This window comes from Mus caroli, chromosome 11, assembly GCF_900094665.2.
Source record: "Mus caroli chromosome 11, CAROLI_EIJ_v1.1, whole genome shotgun sequence".
NCBI classification, from domain to species: domain Eukaryota; kingdom Metazoa; phylum Chordata; class Mammalia; order Rodentia; family Muridae; genus Mus; species Mus caroli.
In genome coordinates this window covers 1170237-1197606 of record NC_034580.1, presented here as the reverse complement: position 1 = coordinate 1197606, position 27370 = coordinate 1170237, and the positions used below count along the sequence as shown (strand labels likewise).

At 39.8% G+C, this 27370-nt stretch overlaps 1 protein-coding gene across 1 annotated transcript in view; it reads left to right on the top strand.

The window, feature by feature from the left end:
- The window catches only part of Hormad2 (HORMA domain containing 2), a 95819-nt gene extending 69250 nt beyond the window's left edge, over positions 1-26569 (top strand). Inside the window, exon 11 of the mRNA XM_021177751.1 lies at positions 25681-26569. Within this exon, the coding sequence (XP_021033410.1) occupies positions 25681-25782 (102 nt within the window). The 3' untranslated portion in view covers positions 25783-26569. The remainder of the gene's footprint in view (positions 1-25680) is intronic.
- Positions 26570-27370: the final 801 nt, after the last annotated feature.

Sequence of the window (27370 nt, the reverse complement as noted above, 5' to 3'; positions counted from 1 at the left end):
GTATTGCTGGATCCTCCGGTAGTACTATGTCCAATTTTCTGAGGAACCGCCAGACTGATTTCCAGAGTGGTTGTACAAGCTTGCAATCCCACCAATGGAGGAGTGTTCCTCTTTCTCCACATCCTCGCCAGCATCTGCTGTCACCTGAATTTTTGATCTTAGCCATTCTGACTGGCACTATTAGTTTTTTTAATGAACATAAATAGATAAAGTCTTTTGTTTGTTTGTTTTGTTTTGTTTTTAGTAGAGCTTAAAATCTTGGCTCTTACTGTGGTACAAACACAAAATAAGAAGTTTTGGATATTGGAGTTCATTATAATAAGGCTGTACTTAAATGTTCCTCACATCACCAAAGGATTTTACCTCCATAGTAGATAAGCTAAGAGTTGACAGTTCTGCTGCGCCAAAGAATGAATTGTAGGCACGATTTTTGGATACAGACTTCCTGCTATGGTCAAAGCTATTTTGACTTGAGTGATTCTCGTCATTCTCAGCCTGTAGGTAACAGGTTACATTCTTTAAAGAAACGGTGTGATACACACACATTTTAAAAGCTGATAGTAATAGCTGCTGAGCCATCTCCTGTAAGGAGCTCCCCAGTCAGTTTTCATTACTACAGTGGAAATGCCAAAAGTAACTAATGTTCACCAAAGTTTGAGTCAATTATAAAACTCGCCAGGAGTCAGCTCTCTACCCACAGAATCAAAACTCAAAAGGTCAGTGGCAGTGCAGTTAGGGGGAAGCACGGGAGACGAGGAAGCAGCGTAGATCTCGGGCCAAGCCTTTCTTCATGTCGCTTGGATAGGGGACTCCTGAGCAGGATTCCTAGAACTCGGAATTGTGAACTATATATAGTGGCACAGAAACCCATCGCACACCCCATGTTATTTATGTTCTTTCCCAGTTTGGTAGATGTTGGTACTTGGCTGATTTGGTGGTGGAAATGACTTGAGAGGTATTAGGTAGAAATCAGAGAAGCTTCCCACTCTGTATCAGTAAATCCTGAAAGCCTCAGAGCCAAAGTGTGTCCCATGCCCGCAACAGCACTCAGCTCGCAGCTCTGCTGATGTGAAAGAAAGGGCTCGGAATCTGAATCGTGCTTAACTGGAAACTGAGCAGCCCTGCCTCATCATGGAAAATCTTTATAGGCTGGAAAACATATGTCATGGTGAAGTGTATAATGTGGCTGTGTTCTGAAAGCACAGCTGCATTGCAGTGCGCATCCAACAGCCTTGGGTTTTAAGTACGTTTTTCAAACATTGGAAACAGTGTTTCTTATATTGGGAATACTAGCCAAAGGGATGGTCTTTGTATATCAAGTCAAAACTTAGTGTTGGGATTAGAAAGTGTGTGTGTTAAAAACTAGTGTTCAAGGACAGAAGTGAGGCTCAGTGATAATGCTTGTCTACTGTAAGGCCCTGGGTTTATTCTCAGAAGGGCAAACAGCAGCAGCAAAATAACTTAGTGATGTTTGCACAGGGGAACCCTGTACGCTTGGAGAACCAAAACACACAGAAGTATAACTGAGGTCCCTTGAGTTGGACTGAGTCTAGCAGGTCTAATGTTAACCTGACAGTAAAGGATTTGAAAATGCTCGTAATCGTCCTTCAGCATGCAGCTCTCACTATGCTGTGACAGCTGTGACTGTGGTGGCTCTCTCATCATTATTTCTGCATTCTGTGTTTTTGCAGTTTCCTTGGACGTTTCCCCTCCATGTTGGTTCCAAAAGACTTCCTTTCCAGTCTTTGTGCACTGCTTTGGCATAGTCTCAGCTCACTTTTCATGAGTCAGGGAAAGCCCGTGCACTCTGAGGAGAAGCTTGTTAGACATGTTCAGCCAGCTCCAGGCTAATGTATAAAGTCCTTCCCTCCATCCCTTGCCCTCCTGCATTCCTAAAGCACACTGCTTGCACTGTTTCTTAGCCCTTTCTTCACTTTATTTGTGCTAGATGCTGGCTAGAGTTTGTGGCTTCTGTGTCATTTTTCTCACTGCCTTGAAATGCTCTAGTGCTAACTCCTGCTCTCCTGCTGCCACCGTGCCCTGCTCCTTTTACTACCAAACCTTCTGCCCTCTGACCCTCCCTTCCCTCCACTCTCTGGCTCTTTCCTCTCCTCTAGTTAGGAGGAAACCCTGTGGTTGCTACATGGGAGTAACTGTCTGCAGGAGGGGAGCTGCCCCCTCAGGACCAAGAGTGACTGCTTGCTCCACCCTCCGCCTGACTGCTCTCACTTACCATGTCTCCTACAGGGTTACCTCAACAATTTGGAGAGAATAAAATGATTTTTTTATAGCAGTTTCAGTTTTTAGTTGTACCAATGACTTCAAATTGAGCACAGGTACTTTCTGCAAAGATTCAAGAAACTGAAAATGTCAAGACATGATCATCTCTTAGAGGGGAATTCAATGACTTCAGGATCCAGCCTCGCTGCACACTTTTCCATTACCTTTGTGTTACAGACTGCAAGAATGTACTAACTATTGGGATAGATAAGTAATATAAAAATCTAAACAAGAAAATTAAGTAGTAGTACATTAATGGCACAAAAATCCATTGATTATATGAAGTGATTCAAATGTATTAATTTGATCAAGAAAAAGGTATAATTGTTTTAAATTTTATTTCAAAGTTTTATCCTTTTTTAAATATTTATTTTATGTATATGAGTACACTGTAGCTGTCTTCAGACACACCAGAAGAGGGCATCGGATCCCATTACAGATGGTTATGAGCCACCATGTGGTTGTTGGGAATTGAACTCAGAGCCTCTGGAAGAGCAGTCAGTGCTCTTAACCACTGAGCCATCTCTGCAGCCCAGAAACTTAATTTAAAAAAAAAAATCCAGTGTTTTCTTTCAATTTGAGGTGGTATATGGTTTTTATTTTGATTTTGAAACCAAATCTCACTACATATCCAAGCTAGCCTTAAGCTGGCTGGCAGGTCTCTGCCTCCTGAGTGCTGGGAGGAGAGAGAGGGAGAGGGAGAGGGAGAGGGAGAGGGAGAGGGAGAGGGAGAGGGAGAGAGAGAGATCTCACTGTATATCCTACTCTGGCCTAGAACTCAGGATGTCCCTGCCTCTTTTCTGAGAACTGCGGCATTCATTTTGTGTCAGAAACTTTTATATGAATATTGAGTGTGAGCTCTGAAGAGGTGGTTCAGCAGTTAAGCTGCTGCAGAAGACCTAGGTTCAGTTTCCAGCACCAACATGGTGGCTCCCAATGTGACTTTAGTTCCAGGACATCCCGCACCCTCTTCTGGCTTTCATGGGTGCTCATGCTCATGCAGGCAGGCAGAACATTCATACACACAAAGTAAAAATAAATACTTTTTTTTTTTCAAAAAAAAAAATCAGTTCAGGGCTAGTGAGGTGGCTCAGCAGATAAAGGTGTTTGCACCAAGCCTAAAACCCACACAGTAGAAGAAGAGTGTCTCCTCCTGCATGCTGCCCTTTGACCTCCACAGGAGCACTTTGGCATGCCTCCTCGATCAATACATGTAATTTAATATTTTTTTAAAAAATATTGTTTGGGTGCCTGCTCGTCTTTCAGCACTTGTCTTCAGTGTCTGTCTCTTTCTCTTTGAGGTAGGGTCTTGTAGGTTTCTTGTTTTCGTCCCACAAACCAAACACCAGCTTCTTCTCTCTCTCTCTCTTTCTTTCTTTCTTTCTTTCTTTCTTTCTTTCTTTCTTTCTTTCTTTCTTTCTTTCTTTTTTTTATAAGTGTATACACTTTTTGTGTCCATCTTTACCACCAGAATTCAAAATCAGTTACTTAGCTACTAGAAAGTAGGGAAATAACTGACTTTTCTTGAAAAGCATCTAGTAAAACATTTTGGAATAACTTATGATCTTTAAAATAAGACAAATAGTGAGGCATCCCAACACTTGGGAGGCAGCATTCGTGAAGGCCAGAAGAGAAGGTCAGCTCCTCCAGGACTGCAGTTACAGATGGCGTGAGACACCAAGTAGATGCTTGGGATTGAACCTGAGGCCACTAGAAGAACATCCCAGCCACTGGTCTCAACCCACTGAGCTGTTACTCCAGCCCTAGGCTTGAACATATTCTTATAGACTATCCAACAACTGCTGTGGGCATTCATTACCTTTCCCTTTACTTCACGCACACACACACACACACACACACACACACACACACCATGAGTGAGCACTTGAAATCTAGCTAGTTTGGGTACAGGAGAGAGAACAACTCAGGAAAATACTTGCTGTGCACACAGTAGGGCTTGAACCCAGATCCCCAGTACCCAGTCAGAGTTCCCAGCTAGTCTTGCAGCATTAGTGAGCTCTCAGTTCAGTGAGAGCTGCTGTCTTCTGGACATCATAAAATCAGATAGTAATGTCTTTTTTAAAACTTTTTTTTACTTACTTAGAAAGTTTTTCCTCGGAGCATATTTAGATACACTTCCTTCCTTTTAACTGCAACATAGTATTCCTTACATTTCTGCTTTTGGAAACCTATTGTTTTACTTTTCTGAGTTGGCAACGTTGCTTAGTGGGTAGAGATACTTCCACAGAAGCCTGACAAGCTTGTCTGATCTCTGGAACACATGTCAAAGTAGAGGAGAGAACTGACTCCACACAGCTGTTCCTCAGCCTCCACCTGCACACCATGACAGGTGTGTGTGTGTGTGCTCAAAGTTAATTACAATAAAGTTGATACATTAAATGTTTTAATTTAAAATTTTATTTCATAAAAACAGTGCTATGTCTTTGAACATGGCTGTGCACATATGGAATAATTTCTCTAGAATTGACCCTTCATGAAGTTTCTGTAGCTGATATAGTCTGTCATGTTCAAACTGTGCTGCAACAAGAGATGTGTTTTCTCTTACAGTGCTATCTTTAAAAACACATCATGGGCATTTGTGTTTGAGTTGAGGATGGTCAAATAACCAGTCTGTTAAACTGCAAAGTTAACTCCGATTACTTATTGAGCTAAGGGATGCATTAACGCTAGGAAGGGGCTCTACTACTATGTTATATCCTTTGGCCTTTAAAAAATTTTTGAGACAGTCTTGCTGCCACCCAGGCTGGCCACAGACTCACACAATGGCCCAGGCAGACTTTGAGCTTGTGATCCATAGGACTGAGTCTTCACAGTAGCTGGGATCGCAGGCCTATGCTGTGAGACTTAAATATTATTTTATGTGTCTAGTTTAGTAGCAACTAGTATATTCACATTGCCATGTAGCCATGACCACCACCCATCTTTGATGTCTTTATTAAAAACAATGTTCCATGAAACAATAGTTCCCCTGTCCTCACCATCATCCCTCAGCCCTGAAAACCATCCTTCATATAAGAAATGCCTTACTTTTAAGACTCAATAATGCTGTATATTGTGTATATAACATCTCTCCATCTGTGAACGTTGTCCTGGCTAGTTTTATGCCAACTTGACACAAACTGGAGTCATCTGAAAGAGAGACTTTCAATTGAGAAAATGCCTCCATAAGATCTAACTATAAGGCATTTTCTTTGTTAGTGATTGATGGGGGAAAGTCCAGCCCATTGTGGGTGGTGCGATCCCTGGGCTGGTAGTCCTAGGCCCTATAAGAAAGCAGACTGAGGGGATGGAGAGATGGTTCAGTGGTTAAGAGCACTGGCTGCTCTTCAATAGGACCTCTGTTCAATTCCCAACACCCACATGACAGCTCACAACTAATATTCCAGAGGACCTGTCACCCTCATACAGATATACATGCTGGTCTCCATGTTCTCTGTTATCAGCTACCGCTTACAGGTTTCTGCAGATTTAAATTCCTTACCTGACCTCCTCCTATTATGGACAGTGATTTGATTTGAAATGACGTATAAGCCAAATGAACCCTTTCCTCCCAGGTTGCTTTCAGGTGTGGTGTTTCGTCCTAGCAATAGAAACTCTGACTAGGATAGACATGTACGTGGTTTTCCACTTTGGTTGTTGTGAGTTATACTATAAACGTTGGTGTGTAAATATTCTTTATGCTAGATGCTCCACTACTAAGCTATGCCACTATACTTCCTTATAAAATCTTTTAAAAGATTTATTTATTACTATACATAAATACGCTGTAACTGACTTCAGACACACCAGAAGAGAGTGTCAGATCCCATTACAGATGGTTGTGAGCTACCGTGTGGTTGCTGGGATTTGAACTCAGGACCTTTGGAAGAGCAATCAGTGTTCTTACCCTCTGAGCCATCTCGACAGCCCCTTCCTTGTAAATTTTAGAATAGCTTTTGTTTTTATTTATGTAAGAAATGTTACTAGGTTCCTTTTCACTCACTTAGTAGGGGAGGCAATACATGTGTGTCATGGTGCGCATGTAGAAGTTAGATGACATCTCATCTCTTCCCTTCTGCCTTATTGGTTCCAGGGATTAGACCAAGCTCATCAGGCTTTGCAGCAACCGTCTGTACAAGCCAAGCTCTCATTAGCCTATTGTTAGGATTTTGAAGGGTTTTGCTTTGAATCTGTAGTAATGACAGTGATAATATTAAGTCTTACAGCTCATGAATGTGAACATATTTCCATTGTTTCACTGTTCCATGTATTGCTTAAGAAACTCTTTCTACCAGATGTGTGGTGCATGTCTTTAATCCCAGTACTGTGGGGGCAAATGTAATAGGGAATCTCTGTGAGTTTGAGGCCAGCCTGGACTACAAAGTGAGTTCCAAGCTAATGAAGGATACAGAGAAAGACCTTGTCTTACAAGGAGAAAAAAAGAAACAAAGTAAAAAACCCACCTCTCCTCAATGCTGTTATAATCAAAATGTTCTATATCTACTTCTCATATTTTTAAAGATTTTTTTTCTTAAATACTTGACTCCTTAAGCAAGCTGAAGTTTTTTGTAGTTTAAAGACTTTTCCCACTGTATTGATAACATTTGAACAGTCTGCTCTGCCCTGCTAAAACTGAAAGGTCATGTTCTTAGGTATGAGTAGATATTTTATAGTTGGTATTCTGTTGGTATAAATCTATTCTTGAAATATTGTTATCATGCTCAAATTATTCTAATTTTATGGTATGTTTTGGTATCTGGAAGTTTAACTCTTTGCCTCTCTGAATGTCCTTATGGTAATTTTCTCTAATGTATGACTACTAGAACCCATGTAATGGGTTCCAACATGCATATGATTGGAATTTTGGCCAGGATCATGTTAATATGATAGCTAATTTTGAGAACAATTGTTTTTGTAATAATCTTGGTGTCTTAAGGAAACATGACTTAGTAGTGTCTATGTTTCTGCTACCACTGTGTCCCTAGAAAGCTCTACATGTATGTTGTACTTGTGTGACATCCACAGAGAGTGCTTCTCAAAAGAACCATAGCTCTGCTCCATAGAGACGCCAGTCTGCCTGTGGCTCACTGCTGTCTTCTGTGTTCATATCCCTTTGTGTCTTTTTCTTTTAACTGCACAGGATCATTTAAACCCACCTGAGTAATTAAAGGACTAATAATCTCCCTGTCCCAAGATTGTTAATCACATTGGCGAGTATCTCCTTCCTCCCCTTTCTCATACAAAGGAGCATTCGCATGTTTCGAGAGTTAGGATATAGGCATCTCTTGGGACCCAACTGTTAGCCTGCCATAGGGATGCAGTATGGCTGGAGAGTCTTGAGGCAGTGAGAGTGATTGCAGCTGTCAGTCACTGAATGACTTGATGGGTGAGATGCCGTTTTAGGGGCTCTATCTATGCCATTCCGTTTACTCATTTCCAGAATGCTGTGTAGGCCACTTCTGATGACAGGGAAATGATGATGAGTAAACATTTAAGAGACATGAGGTAAATGGGTGCAAAAGAAGAGCAAAAATTCCACTTTCGCTGTGTTTAGGTCACAGTAGACTCCTCAAGAAAGGGACAATCCCAAGTAGAAGCCCAGGACCTACAAAGAGTTCTGATGACCTCCCCTAAAATTTCCTACCTTTTCCCCCTCTTTAGGGTAGAAGAAGCAAATTATAATGAACAATGAGTTTGATAGCAGGAGACCTGGATTCTATTTATTTAATAGACTGAGCTTCAGTCTCCACATCTACAAAGGTGAATGCTCTCATTTTCTTTCTGTTGCTTTGGTAAACATAATAACCAAAAGCAGTTTGGGGAGGAAAGGGTTAATTTCCACTTACAGGTTACAATCCATTATTGAATTGAAGCCATAGCCAGAGGTGGAGGTAGGAACCAAATCAGAGACCATGGAGGAATGCTACTTACTAGCTTGCTTCTTCTGACTTACATAGTTATTGCTTCCTTTGTATATTTGTGTTAAATATGTATGAATGTTTTGCCTGCATTATATTTGTTCATCATGTGTGTACAGTACCCGAGGGGTCAAAAGAGGGCATCAGATCCCCCCTGAAACTGAAATTACAGACGGTTCTGAGCATGTGGATGCTGGGATCAAACCCAGGTCCTCTGGAAGAGCAGCCAGTGCTCTTAACCTCTGAGCCCACAGCTAATTTTCTTATACAATTAAAACTTGCCTTCCTAGAAATGGTAGCAATCACAGAAGGTTGGGCATTCCTACTTCGATTAGCAGTTAAGAAGATGCCCCCCACAGACTTGCACACAGGCCAGTTTAAAGGAGACAATTTTGCAGTTGGGGTTCCCCTTTCAAGGTGGGCTCTCATTTTTGTCAAGTAGGATAAAACAAAACAAAACTAGCCAGCACAAGGAATAAGGGTCTGAAGGAAGGGGACACTATTCACTGCTGGTTGGAGTGCAGACTGGTACAGCCACTATGGAAATCAGTGTGGAAATTCCTTGGAAAGCTAGAAATATATCTATTCCATGATTCAGCTATACCACTCTTAGGCCTATCTCCAAAGAACTCTACTATAGAGACACTAGCTCATCCCAGTTCATTGATGCTGTATTTACAATGGCCAAGAAATAGAAACAGGAGGAATATGGGGAAAGATAACTAACACTAAAGATTTTTGAAACAAATCATTAGGAAACCTACTACTGTAGATGCTTCCTAAAATATACCCATCCACACATAAAAAGACTCAAAGCCAATGAATGGATGAAATGCATTATATTTACACAATGGAATTTTTAAAATTTGTACTTTATACAGATTTATACAATATATTTTATCATATTTTCCCTTCCCCAACTTCTCTGATATCCTCCACCCAACTCATGTTTTCATTCTTTTTTCTCAAAAAATCTAAACAAACAAAAACCAATAAAACAGAAAAATAACAAAACAAAAAGCACACACAAAAGCCATGGACTCTGGCAGGATGTGGTGTTGCCGCTGGAGAGAACTAATTTTCCCTCTCCCAGCAGGTATCAGTTGCAAGTGGCTTCTTGGTTAGGGGTGGGACTTTATGGGCACTCTACTTCTTGGTGCTGGGATTTTATGTAACTGAATATTATTTGACTGTTAAAAATGAAATTACAAAATTCACAAGTAATAGAGCTAAAAAAAAAACCCCACCTTTCTGATTAAGGTAACCCAGACTCAGAAAGACAAATGTCACATGACACCTCTCAGTTGTGGATGTTAGCTTGAATCTTTTAATATTTGTGTTTCATTTGGAATACTCACAGAGGTCAGGAAACAAGTAGAGACATGGGCGGCTTCTAAGAGAAGGGGATGGAGTATAGCTTCTAGGGGAGGGGTGATAGACTGCATTGTTCTAAAGGGGAATGATGGGCCATTGAAGGCTAAGGATGGTCGGGTATGGGAGGGCAGGGTAGAGGAAGGAATATAGGTAATGAGGCCTACTACTGTAGATGCTTCCTAAAATATGTGCATACACAGTAGAAAAAGAGTTAAAATGGTGTTACTCTGTAACAGGACAATAATGCCCCTACTAGATACCACAGATTAACAAAAAGCCCAGTGCCACAGGTAGGTAAGTTTCCTCCTTTAGAGTTGTTAAGAGTACTCATCTTTTGTAGTCGTTGGCCAGTGAGGGCTCATGGATCCCAGAACTCTTCATTACAGGTTGTTGCCAGTGCTCTTGGTTGCCTTCCAGAACTTGAAGGTAAGGCCCTGTTGCTGAAGACACCATGTACTTGACTCACAGAGAAATCAAGCTGATACTGACCTGAGATCTTCATCTGTACTGAGTAGCTTTCACAGTCCTGGAAGGCTCCATGCATGCAATGGAGGAGAGAAGTGGATGGAAGCTTACTCAGCTGTTATGGCAAAACTTGCCCTCTGGCACAATAAACGGCATGAGTATCCTGGAAGTGATCACTTTCTTCCTGGATTTAAGGCTGCTATCCATACCTGGCACCATTATGGAAGCCAACATCTTGTGGCTAGACAGGTCACAGGCCCTAAAGGAAAACCGACCACTATTATTCTGCTAAACAGATAAAGTATTAAACCAGCTGCCAATAACTTATCCTTATTCCCATAGATTTGTGCATATCTCAACCCTCATCAGAGAAACTTTTCTTACAGTAAATGACAAAAGAAATCCACTGATTAGTCAAGAAACAGAGAATGTTCTTGAATAAGACATTATATCACATCCTTCCTCCCAGGACTCTGGGGTCACTGCAAAAAAGGAATTGCTTTGGTCATGGTATCTCTTCAAATCTGTTGTGACAGCATGCACAAGTTCTGAACAAGCTCAAGCTAGACAAAATCCCAACACTGAGAGGGATGGGAACATGAAGTCTTACCTCTAAGCTAATGACAATAGATATCTTCTAGAATAGGAAGTCGGTTTTCTTTAAGGGTGTGACTCCTGGTAAATTGACCACACTCCAGTGGATAGCGACACACCCAAGAGTATATGTTGCCAGCACACATGGGACTTGATGTTTTGTTTTGTTTTTTAAAAGACACAGATTTGTATAGACACGGGAATTGGTCTGAGAGAAATGGAAAGGACTGTAAAAAATTATCAAAACACATTGTATCAAATTCCAAATGAACTAACAATTTTTTAAAAACCTAATCAAGAACTCAGTCAATAAATTGTCTCAAGAACAGTTCACAGAAGATGATATGCAAATGCTAAATAACCATGTGTGATGTAAGATGTCTAGTTGGGGTATTGTCTCCTCCATTTGTATGGTGATTCCATTTATCTCTTCTCATATTCCCTTCTTTACCTTGCCTTCCAGTCCTTCCCCCATTCAATCCTAGTTTCTGCCTTTATTTCCTTATAACACTATATTCTGTTTTCTCTTACTTGAAGATTCCCTTCTCTCCCCTGATCCCTTACTAGCTACCTAATCTCCATGACTATTCTAATTGAAAACACATATGTCTAAAGCTTAAAAGCTAACACACAGAAAAAGAGAAAATATGGATAATTAGTTTTGGGGAATCTGGGTTACTTTACTCAGGACGATTGATTTAAATCCCATTCACTTAGCTGCAACTTTCATTTTTCTTACCAGTTGCATAATATCTAATGTTGAATAATATCCATATTTTCAAAGCCCATTCATCAGTAGATGGATATATAGTAGTAGACTGTTTCCAATTTCTAGCTATTATGTATGCAACAACAATAAAGGTGAGTGAGCAAGTATCACTGAAGTAAGATGAAAAGTCCTTTGGAAACATGCTCAAAATGCTTTAGGTTGCAGTAGATTAATCTCAGCTGTTTTGTTGTTGTTTTCAAGACAGGGTTTCTCTGTGTTGCCCTGGCTGTCCTAGAACTCACCCTGTACACTAGGCTGACCTCAAACTCTGAGATCCATCTGCCTCTGCCTCCTAAACACTGGAATTAAAGGCACTTGTCAGCACTACCCAGCCAGTTTCAGCGCTGTGATAAGCCTCCACACGTGTATTCTATAGTGAGTATATCAGTTTGCACACCCACCAGTGTCCCCTTCCCACCCTCAGCAGCGTGTGCTGTCATTGTTTCATTAAGCTTAGTCAGACTGACTGCAGAAAGGTAGAATCTCAAATTAGTTTTAATTTTTATTTCCCTGATACCTAATGATGTTGAACTTAAAAAAAAAATGTTTTCAGCCATTTCATCATTGACAATTCTCTATATAGGTCTATACCTCATTTTCAGTTGGGCTATTTGTTTTTTGTTGGTGTTGTTGATTTTTTGGTTGGTTGGTTGGTTTTTATTTCTTGTTTTGTTTGTTTGTCATACATTCTAGAGATACTAACCCTCTGTCAAAAGTATAATTGGTAAAGTTTTCCCCTTCTGTAGGCCGATGCTTTGAATGGTGGTGCTTGCTGCACAGAGGCATTTTTGTTTCATGTGCTTTTTGTGTTCTGTTCAGAAAGTCCTTCCTCTGCCAACGAGTTCAAGCCTATTCCCCACCTTCTCGTCTGTCAGATTCGGGATGTCTGATCTGAAATTGAGGTGTGATCCATTTGGAGTTTGGCTGGGGATGTTAGATATTACGTCTATTTTCATCCTTTTATGTGCAGTTCGTGTGACCAGCACCATTTGTTAAAGGTGCTGTCTTTTCTTCATTGTGTATTTTGGACTTTTTGTCAAAAATCATGTGCCCATAGTTTGTAGAATTATGTCTGGGTCTCCATTTCTATTCCAGTGATCACTGTGTCTGTTCTTACACCAATACCATGATATTTTTATTACCATAGCTCTGTAGTACAACTTGAAATCTGGGATAGTGACATCCCTAGAAGATCTTTTGTTATTTAGGGCTGTTTTGGCTATCCTGTTGTTTTGTGTGTGTCCATATGAAGTTGGTGATTGTTCTTTTCAATTTCTGTGAAGAATTATATTGAGATTCTTATGGGGGATTGTGTTGACTCTGTTGACTGATTTTGGTAGGATGGCCATTGTCAAAATATTAACCCCTCTGCTTTATGAACATGGGAGGTCGTCTTATGATGGCTTCTCCAATTTCCTTCTTCAATATTTTAAAATTTTTATTGCACAAGTCTTTCACATGCTCCGTTAGATCCCAAGATGGTCTTTATTTTTGTTTTGTTTTTGTTTTTGTTTTTTTTTTTGAGGCTGTTGTGGAAGATACTGTCTCTATGATTTCTTTCTTAGTCTATAAGTCATTTGTATATCTGAAGGCTACTGATTTTTCTGTATTAATTGTATATCCTGTTACTTTTGCTGAAAATGTTTGTCAGTGGTAGAAGTTTCCTGGTGGAATCTTTGAGGGCCTTTTATATATAAAATCACATCATATGCATATAAGAATACTTTTACTTTTTCCCTGTTTGCATCCCCTTCTGTTGTCTTACTGCTCTAGCTAAGACTTCAAGTACTATATTGAATAGTTATAAAAAGCGTGAACATCCTTATCTTGTTTCTGATTTTAATCAAGAATACTTTGAGTCTCTATTTAGGGTGATGTTGTCTATGGTTTTGCTGTAAATTGCCTTTATTATGTTGAGGTATGCCCCTTGTAGCCCTAGTCTCCTCAGGACTTTTATCATGAAGGGTGTTGGATTTTGTCAAAGGCTTTTTCTGCATCTAATGAGATGACCCTGTGTTTTTTGTCTTTTAATGTAGTACAGTGGTTCTCAACCTGTGGGTTGTGTATCAGATATCCTGCATATCAGAAATTTCTATTACTGTTTATAACAAATTATAGTTATGAAGTAGCAACAAAATAATTTTATGGTTGGGGGTCATCAATATATGAGGAACTGTACTAAAGGGTTGCAGTATCAGGAAGGTCTAAAATCATTGATGTAGTGTATTACATTTACCTTATATTGAACCTTTCCTGCATCTCTTGGATGACGCACACTTGATCATGGTGGATGATCTTTTTGATATGTTCTTGAATTCAGTTTGCGACTATATTATTGAAAAATTTTGCATTTTTGTTCAAAATGATATTAATTTATAATTTTACTTTTGGTTGAGTCTTTTCATGGTTTTAGTACGAGAGTAATAATGGATCTATAAAAAAAAAGTTTTAAAATCTTCCTTCAGTTTCTATTTTACAGAATACTTTGAGAAGGATTGGCATTAGTTCTTCTTTGAAGGTCTGGTAGCTTTCACTGAATCCGCCTGGCCCTGGGATTTTTAGGGTTGGTTATTTCTTCTGTTTCACTAGGGGTTGTGCTTAAATAGTTTATTTTATTTTGATTTAACTTTTTCATCTATCAAGAAATACATCCATTTCTTTTATGTTTTTTAATTTGGTGAAATACAACTTTTTAAAGTATATCCTTATGATTCTTAGAATTTCCTTGGTGTCATAATGTTTTTATGACACTATTTTTAATGTGTCTTTATATTTTTAATTATATTGATTTAGATTCTCTTTCTGTGTCTTTTGGTTAATTTGGCTAAAGGTTTTTAATCTTGCTGATTTTCTCCAAGAGCCAATTCTTCATTAATTACTTGTAATTTCTTTGTTTTCTTTTTTAAAAAGATTTATTTATTATATGAAAGTACACTGTAGCTGTCTTCAGACATACCAGAAGAGAGTGTCAGATCTCATTACAAATGGTTTTGAGCCACCATGTGGTTGTTGGGATTTGAACTCAGGACCTCTGGAAGAGCAGTCAGTACTCTTACCTGCTGAGTCATCTCTCCAGCCCCAATTTCTTTGTTTTCATGATTTCAGCCCTGAGTTTTGTTATTTCTTCCCATCTCTTCTTTTTGAATATTATGTCTTTCTGGTTTTTCATAGAGCTTAGGTTATTAATATGAAATCTCTCCAGGGTTTGTGGTTTGTTTGTTTTAATATAGGCACTTAGTGCTATGAAATTGCTTCTTAGAACTGTCTCCCATTGTGTCCCTTAGGTTGTTTTCATTTGTATTCAGTTCTAAAAAGTTTAAATTTCCTACTTGATTTCTTTCTTGATCTAATATTCATTCAGTGGTAAGTTAGCTTCCCTGAGTTTGTATACTCTGCTCTTTTGATTCTTGTTGATACCCAAGGTAATCAGATAAGAGGCAAGGTGTTATTTCAGTTTTTCTGTATCTGTTGAGACTTGGTTTGTGTCCTCATATGTGGTCAGTCTTGGAGTAGGTTCCAGTCGCTTCTCAGCCTTTTGGCTAAGATCAAGTGTGGAGTAGGTTCCAAAGGCTGCTGAGAAGGCATATTTAGTATTTGGGTGAAGTGTTCCGTAGATGTCTGCTAGGTACATTTGATTTAGATGTTACTTAACTCTACCATTTCTACATTTAGTTTTTTTCTGGATGACCTATCCACTGCAAAGAGTCGGGTATTAAAATCACCCATCATCACTTTGTGAGGATCAATATATATTTTTAGCTGTTGTAGTGTTTCATTTATGAAATTGGGCATCCTTGTGTTTGGTGCATGAATGTTTGGAATTACACTCTCTGTGGATTCCCTTTAGTGTATATGTAGTGCCCTTCCTTCCCATCTTTGCTGATTAGTGTTTGTTTGAAATCTGTGTTTTCAGATATTAAAATATCTATGCCTACTTGCTTCTTGGTTCTTTTTACTTATAATATCTTTTAACATCCTTTTATCCTAAGATAAAGGTGTCATTGGTGGTGAGGTGTGTTTCTTGTGTAGAGCAAAGAGTTAGATCCTGTCTTCCTGTGTCTTTTTTTAATTAGTAAATTAAGACAATTGTTATTGAAAGTTATTTTTAAGCAGTGTTTATTAATTTCTATTATTTTGTTTAGGTGAGTTCACATCCCCCTCCTCTTTATTTGATTAACTGTTCTGTGATTGCTTATCATTTTTGCCCTCTCAGGTGTCACTAATTTTTTCTTTGGACAGATTTATTCTTTCTAGTGCCTTCTGTAGAATTTAATTTGTGGGCAGAAATTGTTTAAATTTTTTTTCATGAAACTTTTTTTTTCTTTCTCCATCAGTTGTGATGGGAAGTTTAGCTGGTTAGTCGGGGTTGTAATCTGTGGTCTTTCAGAATTCATAAGACATCTGACTAAGCCCTTTTGGTGTTCAGAGTCTCCATTAAAAAGTCAAATGTTACTCTAGTGGGCTTGCCTTTATATGTGACTTGGCCTTTTTCCCATTTAAAATCATCTCTTTGCACTGTACTTTTAGTGTTTTGATTATTATGTGTTATGGGTAATTTTTTTATGGTTCTATTTGGTGTACTCTAAATCTTTTTTATCTTTCCAAGTATCTTTTTAGATTGGAAAAATTTTATTCTATGCTTTTATTTAAAATATATGTGTGCATATGTGTATAGATAGAGAGATAAATAGATTGATTTTGACCTGGGTTTCTTCTTTCTCTATTAACCCACAGGTTTAGTCTTTTCATAGTGTCCCATATTTCTTGGATATTTTGTGCCTGATTTTTTTTTTTACATTTAATATTTTCTTTAACTGAAATACACATTTCTTCTTCTTTGTCTTCAATACCTGAATTTTTTCCATGTCTTTTAATCTATTGGTGAGGATTACCTACAAGGCTTTTGCTTGACTTCCTAAGTTTTTCACTTTGATTTTTTTTCCACTTTGACTTTTAGTAATTCTATTTCCTTACTGAATTCTGCTTTTATGTATTATGTTGTTTTCATCATTTCCTCTTTACAATCTTCATTAAAACACTTATTTATAATAGTGTTAAGGTCCTTGAACATACTCATAATTGTTATTTTAAAGTCCTGTGTTGTGCTTGAGCTAAGTTACTTTTATTGGGGCCGTCGTCTTTTGGAGGAGGCACATTGTCATGGTTGTTCATGTTTGCAATTTTGTACTGGGACATAGGCATCTGGTGTTATGATGTTTGAGGTGTTTCTTGGTGTAGCTATCTGGTCTTGCCTTCAATGGGTGGTGGCCTTTGATGGATGGGTATCTTCCTTTGGTTGCTGTTGTCCCAATCTGGGTCCTAGTCAAGTGTAACAGTTCTGGGTGTCCCAGCCAAGTATGGCTGTTGTGCATCTCTGTTAGACAAAGAAGTTCTGCTGGTTCACAGGGAGTTACAAAGGAATGAGATGGGCTAGAAAGAAAGACTGAAAGGGGGCAGAAGGGAAGAACTAGGAGGACCCTGGGGCTGCACCAAGAGGCCGATTTCCAGGGAGATGGAAGTAGGCTGAAGGTGATGTAACCTGGCCATTATTTTTACATATCTTTTATTGGCTCCTTTCCCTGTATTCTCTTGTGCTGAACAGGGCCACGAGCTGCATTTTCACCTAAGAATATTTTCAGTAAATAGAAGATTTGTCTTAATATAACTCCATTACCAATGAAGAAGTATAATCAAGGTAGGCAGAGGCAGGCATATCTCTGTGAGTTAGAGGCCAGCCTAATAGCAAGTTCTAGTCAAGACTATATGTTAAGAGTAAGTTGAGAAGGAGGAAGAACAGGAGGAGGAGGAGGAGAAGGAGAAGGAGGAGAAAGAGGAGGAGGAGGAGCAGGAAGAGGAGGAGGAGCAGCAGAAGGAGGAGCAGGAGGAGGAGGAAATCTTTAACTTTCTCTCTTTCCTTGCATATGTCAGAAGAGCACTATCCCCCTCCTTTGTTGAGAGAACTTCCTTCAGTGTTTGTTCTAGTGCCGTTTCCTCTGCCACGAGCTACTCTTGCAGCATTAGCCTAGCACTCTCATGATACCCGTCCTAGTCACCCTCTGTCTGGCCCCCACACCCTTAGTCTTGTTTGGCTCTCATCTTGGTCAGCAGCATTACCAACATGGGTAACTTTGTCCTTTTGTGTTCTTTGCTTCCCATCCTTGTGCTGCTCCCAGTGAATAGGGAGGTCAAGTTGGGCTTGAGTGGAGGCTGTCATTCTCTCAGCCTTCCAGCCCCTGGCTGCTCTGCCAGGACCTTGCTGCTTCTCTTGCTCCTCCTCAGGCATTCCTCCTTTAAAGCAGTTTCATTGCTTCTCAGCTCAGCCTTCCCTGCAGCCCTTCACACTGCTGCCCAGATATGTGTCTTCAACAACCCTTTGGTTGCACACCGTGCTACGACAAAGTCCACACTTGAGAGATGGTATTCTCAGCCCATTGCACCCCTTCCTGTTAGTCTCATTGAACACATTCTCAGAGTCCCCAGGGGCGTGGGTGTGCTGCCTCCTACCCTGTACCTGTGCTCTTGCTGTCTGCAATGTCTTCTCTGCAGCCCTTTATTTTTTTTCTTAAATTTGTTTATTATTTAAATGCATTTTATACATCAAACATGTTAATGATATTGAATATTTTGAGAATCAAATAATGCATAAAAATTTTGTTCAACTTTTATGTTCAATATCCTTTCATACCCTAAAAATATCATTAATGAATATTTAATACTATCCATAACTGAGAATCCTATATCTAATATTGAATACTAAATTGTTTCAAAACATACAAAATATTCTTTGGGAATTAAGCATAGTAAAGAGCATAAAATATTAAAAATGAATCATTAAAAAATAAATTCAAAAGCCCTTATATGATACCACCTGACATAGTGAGAGAGTATTTAAAACACATTATGTATCTGTGCACATTGTCAGTGCTCTTAAATGCTGAGCCATCTCTCCAGCCCTCTGTGTACATTGTCTAACAATCAGTTTACTTAAAAAAATTATCAGTGTTTCTAGGATAAAAATTATTTTATCAGTAAGTATATTTTAAACATTTCAAAATAGCAAAAATTCTTTGAAGTTAAACCTTAAGAAAATGCCAATTTCAAGCACAGTGGGGAAAATTATCAATAGTATTGCCACGATGTTTGTAGGACATGATTTTAATATTTTCAGTTGTTGGTATTCAACAAACAGAATAGTAATTTTAAGATATATTTCATTGTTATGTTTCCCTTTTCATTTCTGATTTTATTCGGATACTGTCTCTGTGCCCTCTGCTTTGTCTGGCTAAGGGTTAATCTATCTTGTTGATTTTCTCAAAGAACCAGCTCCTGGTTTTGTTGATTCTTTGTATAATTCTTTTTGTTTCTATTTGTCCACAACCCTTTTCTTATGCCATGTGTCTGCTGACACTGTCTGCCTGTAATTCTTACTTCATACTCCATGTCTTTGAAGCCTTGCATGTCTCCTGAAGAAAACTGGCTCAAATCTTACTGGAGTGCGTCCTGCGCCTTCACCATGACCACCATCAGTTCTCTGACTGTTCTCCCTCCCCGGCTTGCTGTAAGGACATAGAACACATTTGGATCAGTTTTGAATTTGTAGTGCTTACATCAATGTCTGCAACAGAAAGGGTGCTCAAAAAGCATTTATCAACTCCAGTATTTATAAAACTTTATTTATTTAGACAGAGTCTCACTATGAATCCCTGGCTGGCCTGGAACTAGTTATGTAGGACCTGGCTTTGAACTCACAGATATCTGTCTCCCTCAGGCTCAGGAGTGCTGGAATTAAAGGCATGCACCAGCACCCCTGACTTCACTGTGAGACGTTTTTCCTAGGGAACATAGAAAGATGAATGGTATAATAGCTTCTTGAGTTAAATGGGATTAATCTAGTAATAACCCTTGAAGACTATACATTCATCTCCTTAATAAAACTCACATTCAGAACCCTGCTTATGATAGAAAATAGAGAAATTACACACAGGCAGTTTCCATAGCTCCCCAGAGGTTGGAGATAAGCATCCTCTGTAAGCATTTGCCTTGGACTCTTCATTCATTACAATTTTAACAAGTCTACATTTATGTTAATATCATTTATTTTAAATTGCTGTTAATCCTTTTATGATGCCAGAAAAGATAAACGGGAGAAGAATCAAACAAATGTCAATGCCACACTTCTTTATAGGGACATAGATTCTTTGGACCACAGCATTTTGTGACTAGGAAATGACAAGTCCAGAGAATCTAGAGTTAAGGCTTCATTGTGAATTGACACCAGAGAGATCACATTTTATAGAAGAGGCATATGGCCAAATAGGACCTGAAAAATAAGTTTGAAGTAAACAACATTCAAATCCATTGCACTCTCACCAAGGCATGTAAAGTTCTCAGTGTATTTCCTGGATGCCTAGGGCAGCCCATCCCTTGCTTCCCCACACAGCCCAACCTCCTGATGCAAGATAATTACCGTGGCCTGAACTGCTCACTCTTGCTATATGGAAATATGTCTGTTTTCTTTCCAAAGCCTGAGAGACCTGGCTTCCAGCTGGCTGACACGGGGAGATCATTTGATAAGTTAATTTATACTAACATCATATTGAGTAATAATGGAGGATATATAAAACCTAGCCCTGCGAGCTGCTCTGATAGAAGGATGTTTCCCATTGTCCCATGTACTTTCCTTGTCGGTTTTTTCCTTTTCTTCTTTGTCTTTTCACAACTCAGCAACTTAAAATATGCTGAACTCTGCCTCAAGTGACCTCCTCCCTCTGTGTCTACCACTACTTCTGTCTGGAAACTGCTACTCCCTCTTCAAGATGGAAATCAATATCTCTCATCTAAGTTCTCTGTATTTCCCCAGGCCTTTGACTTTCATAATGCTTTGTGTACTTTTGTTCAGTTTTTTTTTTTTTCCTGAGGTCATTCACTTTTCAGTTGACTTCTACCTCCACAATTCAGTGTACCCAGTAGCCTCCAGGAAACTGATTGAACAGGGCACACACCAGTGCCTGCCATGCATTACCTGTCAGCAACACTTCATGCTGCTGACCACTGCCTTTGATTGTCCCATTCCCTGTTCTTAGCACTGCTTCCCTGAATTTCTTGACATAACAGTCTGCTAGTATTTTAGCTGTCATTTTTTTCTTTCTCAGCCTGTTTGTTGGCTCCTCTTACAGCTAATCTCTGTGTTGGAATTCCTTAAGGCTGTGTCCTGGCCCCTTTCCCTTCTCACGCTTTGCTCTCCCAATAGGCGAACACTTCCACACCCAGGACCTTAATTATTCAGGCAGCTGACTCTCAGATTACATCTCCAACCCTAAGTTCTATCCTGACACTCAGCCATCTGCTGTTCAGTATAGTCCCTGAGGAAGTTTTGCAGGTACTCTGTCTACACTCACCAGGTTCAAAATCCACATTGTTCTTTGGCCAAGAGAATAGCTCCTTCATTTACACATTAACCCAACTAAAATCTAGGAGTTACCACTGACATACCTAATTCCTTTCACTGCCATAGCCCATTGGCCGGTTTCCTAACTTCTAACTATCGCTCGTGTTTGACTTGGGTACATCACCACTGACACTCAAGTCATCATCAGACGACAACTATGTGGAGAGCCACCATCCTGCACCCACTCCATCCTAGTGCATTTCTACATTGCAAATGGTGCTATTTGAAGATTCATTTATTCTTACGCCTTTTCTACATGTAAGGCACTTCCTAGATGTTGCTGATACAAATGTGACTAAAATGCCTTGTTCCCCATCTAGAATTCTGTAGATTGTGTGATTGGGAAACTTAATGTAATTGAGATTTTTTGGATAAATAAAGCAGACTGTTTTCCTTTTGCTCTCACAACTCAATCAGCATAAAAGACTTTTTATTCTTCCCTCCGTTTGTGTACATTGTATGTATGTATGTATGTATGTATGTATGTGTTCATTTGTGTGCCAGTATACATGAGTATGTATGTATACACAGCATGCAGAAAGTCAGTGTCTGCTATTCCCTCAGTTACTCTCTCTACTTTGTTTTTGAGTCAGGGTTTCTAGAACATAGACCTCACCAATTCAGCCAGACTAGCAGACCAGTGAGCTCCAGGGATCTGCCTCTCTTGGAGCCTTACCCAGAACTGAGATGGTAGACATTACCACTGTACCCAGCTTTAACACAATGCTGGAGCAACAGGCACTTCATCTGCTAAGCCATGTTTTAGCTCCAACAAAGAAGATTTTTAGGACGTTGAAAAATATGAGGATTTCTCTTCACCAAAAGCAAGCAATCCTTTCTAAGACAGGAGACACCAATTCAGTATTGTCCAACTCAGTTGACACTGTCTACTTAAAGTTGTACCCAGTGCACCATCTGTACTCCCCAGACACACACATTTAGATGCCAATTGCTAGCTACACATTGTTTCTTTCTCCTGTGCCTCTGACCTATTGGCACAATTTAGGATTCCTACACCCCCTCAAGTTCAACTAATTTGTTTGAATGGCTCCTCAAATTTAGGGGAGCACACTGTGTTTATAATGGATGTTAGAAGGTGCATGGAGTGGTGTATAGGAGAAGGGGCATAGAGCTCCCATGCTCTCTCTGGCATTTGTCCTTTCAGGATTGTAATGCTAACAGACTAGATGACAGAGGCTGTTACAGCCTGTCTCCCTGGTCTCAATTGAGGCAGGTCACTTTCTAAAATGAGGGTAATATCTGCTGTTTTTTGTCTAGCATCTACTATCAGAAAAAGTAGGTCAGAAAGACAGAAGATTTGAATTTCTATGACATGCCCTGAGGCAGGAATTAGGAGCTAGAAACTGTAGAAACTAAATATATGTCCAGAATAATATCACAGGGATTGGCAAAATTTCTTTGGGGAAATAATTTTTCCCCAGAATCAGAATCTACAAGTGAAGATATAAGAGAGAAGAGTATTTTAGGCAAAGAACTAGAATTAGAAAGGGACAGGGTATGAGATCAAAGCACACGGTTGTAGCCAGATGTGACCTTACTCAAGGAATCCAGTAACCTCTCACCCAGCCTGCCAGAGTGGGCAAGCATGTGAGTCACACCTGAACAAGCGCCACTACCAAGCAGACATCCATGACTAATGTGAGACCATTGGAAGATTCTAAGACAAAAAGTAATGTAAGCAGACTGTACAATCCTCAGCATGGGGATTCTCATTTCTTGTTCCCTTAGATCTGTCTCCTGCACAGTGTTTGCTGAAAGAATGGATGTCTGTTTGGACAACACACCATTGCATCATATTGTAGCATGTGCTTAATGACTCTTCACAAGGCTCAATCCTGAAATAATGACTAGGATTATTTTTACATTACTATATATTTTATTGTATATTATATGTGTGTGTGTGTATTCCTAAATATATAAATACAACCTGCTCAGTCCATATGTTTGTTGGTATGTGTGTTTTCAGGGCTGATCATTTGGTATTGGATAACCAATCTGTGTGCTCTTCTCTAGGGAAAAGTATTTCTCTCACTCAACATTCCATAGTTGTCTGTACTTCTTTGCCTAAGGTTGAGGCCTCATGAGCTCCCCACCAATCTCAGACTTTTACCTTGAGCACCTTAGGCAAGACCAATGACTGGCATCATGCTTAGAGGATCAGGTGATGAATTCCAGTCTCAGCTGTAGTACAGCTGAGTTGTCTTTGCAACGACCATGTGGAGACTATAGTGGGATGCACACGCACATGCACATGTGTGGTTCAGAAGAGATCTGAATTGAACGTGTAACTGTGGGGCTCTTAGCTTATGAAATATAATTGATTCTTAGGAGATAAAAATCCCTCATAGATGGGTGAAGGGAGAGGAGTGGGGAGAGGAAAAGAAAGAGAAAGAAAGAATAGGAAGCAGAAAAGACAGCCAAAAAGAAAATTCTGGGACAATATTCAAATAATAAGCATTTTTAAGATGGCAACTATAGAGGAAATAACAGTCATTTGTAAAGAAAAGACCTTCCATAATACCATCCACATACTCTCAGATGAAGTGGCTCTCCGTCTGTACATGACGCAAATTCTGTTCTTGGGCTTCTTAAGTAGAATGCTACTAAGTCAGCAGTGGAAATTCGTTAAGCCTCATACAGTAGAAAGTATATCTTCTAAGCCTTCAGGCCCATGTAAATTCTGTATTCCCTGGGCTCTATTGGTAACTAATCATGGTAGCCTCTTAGTAGTCTGATTACAAGAAACATTTAGTGGTTTTTAAATTTTGGTCTCTTTGAGACACTGAAGCTCAAGCTGCCCTTGAACTTAAAACAGTCCTCCCACAGTCTTCCAGTGCTGTTCTTAGAGATAGGAGCCTCCATGCCTGGCTAAGAAGTAAATTAAGAACTGTGTATTTAAACTATGGCAAGGCTGGGGACATAGTGCAGGTGTATTACATCAACTGCTGTAGTGATGTGCACCTGAAATACCCTGGGACTGGAGTAACTGACAGTTGTGAGTCATAGTATGGGTGCTGGGAACCAAACCCTGTTCTCTGCGAGTGCTTTTATCCATGGAGACATCTCTCTGGAGGACCCTTATATGTGATTTCTTGATATCTCATGTATATCTGAGAAGATCCTCAGTCTCCTCGGGAAACCAGGTGCACATGTGGTGTACACACATATATCCAGGCGAACACAAATAAAAACAAACATTTTATTAAATATAAATGCATTTGATTCCTATCTGATGTGTTTACAGGTGATCTATCTAGCCTGCCTAATTGCTTGGCCAGTTGACATTTGGCATCAAAGGTACAAATGTAACCAGTCAGAATATACCTTGTGTAGATATTGTGTGGATGTGTTAGCTTATACAATTCATATAGATCATTTATCTATGTGGAAGTGGCCCCTGACTGGTAACATGCAGTTTCCTACAAACCATTGAGAATCTGCAGGTTTCACTGGTTGCCATAAAACTATAAATTATTGAAGGTATTTTGATTAGCTCCATGAAATAAAATTGTAGTGCTACAGTTTAAAATAAAACTCGTTTATTTGGAAATAGAAGAAAATAGGACTAAGCTTAGTTAAAGCATCAGGAGAAGTGGTCGTTTAAAGCTGTTCAGCCGTTGTCTCTCTTTTTCCATGTGCTCCCAGGAGTGATAGGAGAGTCCGAGTTCCACAGCATTTCCAGACAAGATGAACTTTATCAAATGCTTTTTCTTACAGCCAAACTATAACAAACTCATCTCATAGGTGAAAAAGCTGGCTTGTGCTTTGTGTTTTGATGTTGCTGTTCATTTTTCTTTAGAGCAAACCACTTCACACTCCTGCACACATGAACAAATGAGTTAGTTGATTAGCAAGCTTTCACTATTTTTATTGTTTTGTTTTTTCGAGACAGGGTTTCTCTGTGTGGCCCTGGCTGTCCTGGAACTCACTCTGTAGACCAGGCTGGCCTCGAACTCAGAAATCCGCCTGCCTCTGCCTCCTGAGTGCTGGGATTAAAGGCGTGCGCCACCCCGCCCGGCTTACTTTCACTATTTTATTAGTCAGTGTTTTAGTTAAGGTTAAAGGGAGTTTGTGGTTTCTGAGATGAGAGATTCAGCCCTCTCATAAAATCACTGCCCGGCAAATTCCTCCTTTCTAGTGACCGAATAATATACAAATGTCTTTTATATGCTTTTCTTGGAACTCCAGGCATCAGAGGTTGTCTGACAGATATATATATATATATATATATATATATATATATATATATATACTTCCAGTTAGTCATTCAGTTGAGTCAAAATAAGTCCCAAGATCTTTAACTAATGGGAATGATAATTAGTGATAATTCACTGATCAACTTCCCTGTAATTAATAATATATACTTTTCTTCAGCAAAGGAGTCATTGTCTTTTTAAGTTGTTGGTCTAAACAGTTGCAGAAAAGACAAGGCTGTATGTCTCTGCTGGCTGGAAGAGGGACTTACATTATGTCTGCCTCTAAAATAATCAGTGCCCTAGATCTCTCCTGACCCTTGCTTGCTCCTTGTTGGCCCCACACCTTGATCAACAGCCCTCCCCTCAAGAGTTGGATGTGTGAATTCAATAGAGAGCCAAGAAACTGTCCCAGAAACTGGCTGCCTCCAGGGGACTGGAGCTCCTGAAACTTGGAATGCCAGATTCTGATACTGGCAGCAGGGTTATGATCTGGGCCAAGCAAGCCCACAGGAAAGCAGGTTTGGATCGGTTATGCATGCTTGGTCTTCCTGTTTTATAGATGTCTTGTGAGGCGTCACATCTCTGCTTTAATGTACCTCTCTCTGACTCTCACAGGTCCAAAGAATGAATTTTGTGCACATTGAGACAAGTTTTGAAAGTTCCAGAAAGAAGAAGAAGAAGGTCAGCGAACCAGTGACAGACAGTCTTCATTCCTAACAGAAAATGAAACTTAGGTGCCTTTGCTACACGTATTTTGCAAAAATCTATGAAGTGCTGTAACAGGATAATGACCAAGCCTTCTTCCTAAGGCTTTTGCTCCACTCTTTCCTCAGTCTGTGAAAGGCTAAGCTATTGAGCAGGCCCTAGGTTCACTTCTCCAGAAGGAACCAGGATCCGCAGAGCTGCCTTGGGATGGGATGACCTCACGGCTGAGTTAGAGAGGAGACACGCTCTGTGTTTGCAAAAAACCACAGCAGTTATTTTGGAAAGAAATAAGCTGCTGTTCTTCAAGAAAAGGGTTTTTCTTTACATAATTAAATTCTCCAGGTATCTCTGTGAAATACTCTGACTTGTTAGAACCTGTGTGTTGGAATCCTTCTATAGCTTTACTAAAACTCACACAGAGCAGCATAGGATATGTGTGGAGGTGCTTAGCCAGGCGTGATTTATATGTTGATTTTTGTCACAAAGTTGATCAGCAGCATGTGGATCCAGATGCCCTCCCTCCCTGTGCACTTCCTCAGCTCTGTCCCAGGCCCTGTGTTGTTGGCCAATCCCAAACAGCTGACATGCAGTTCAGGAGCCTGGTTCCCCTGTAAGACCTATATTGTGTATTTTCCCCAAAATACTTGAGTTTATCTGTCTGTAACTTGCAGGTGATGCTATTTGTCCCCTCCATATTCTGGAAGAATTTTGATAGGCTTATTGATTAATGTGATATGAATAATAAATGACTTTAAGAATTGTTTGATAATTTATGTAACATGGGGCTTAATAATTGAACTTAAATGGATGTGATAAATAAGTTAGATATTAAATATGTTGTACACTGTGTGCGTGTGTATTTCAGATGCATGTGTGATAATCAGAGGACAACTTGTTGGTTCTCCCCCTTTCATCATGTGGGTTCTGAGGATTGAACTTAAGTCCTCTGGCTTGGCAGCAAGCCCCCTTATCCATTCACTGGGCCTGCAAGATACTTTTTACTCATCAAACTTTGCACTTTGTAGTTTTTTCACTTAAATGAGTGTTTCTCCAATGTAAGGGTAATGAGTGCCCGTCACACATTCTGTCTTAACTGGAACTGATCAAACTGTCAGGGGCAAATCCTGGGGGAAAGTCTCATGATTCTGACTCACAAGTTGAGATTCTGTGGCTTTAACAAAAGAGGATCTCTGAGCCAGGTGTCCCTTAGTCTGCAGGAGGAGTGTTACATAACAGAGGAAAGTCGGGTAGCTTGCCTGCATAGCGCTGCCCTTCACTGGGCTCTCCTCTGTGTCTGAGGACCCAGGACTGAGTATTGACTGAAGCACTAAGTAGGGACTGTGGGAGAAGAGGGGATTGGGTTTTCCCTGCCTGCATATTAAAGTGGATCCATATAAGCCTGGTCTACCACTGAAAGGAGCAGGAGGGGAAAGGTAATTGGTCTTATTAGATCCTTGATGGAAGTGTAGCCTGAGTCACATAAAGGGATTGAATGTCTAGTAGAGGGATTAGGTTTGTTTTGTGTCTCTTCAGAGGGCAGATCTGAGACCAATTTGGGGAAAGCATCAAGAGGTCGGTTTGGCTCAGAGGAAGGAAGCGC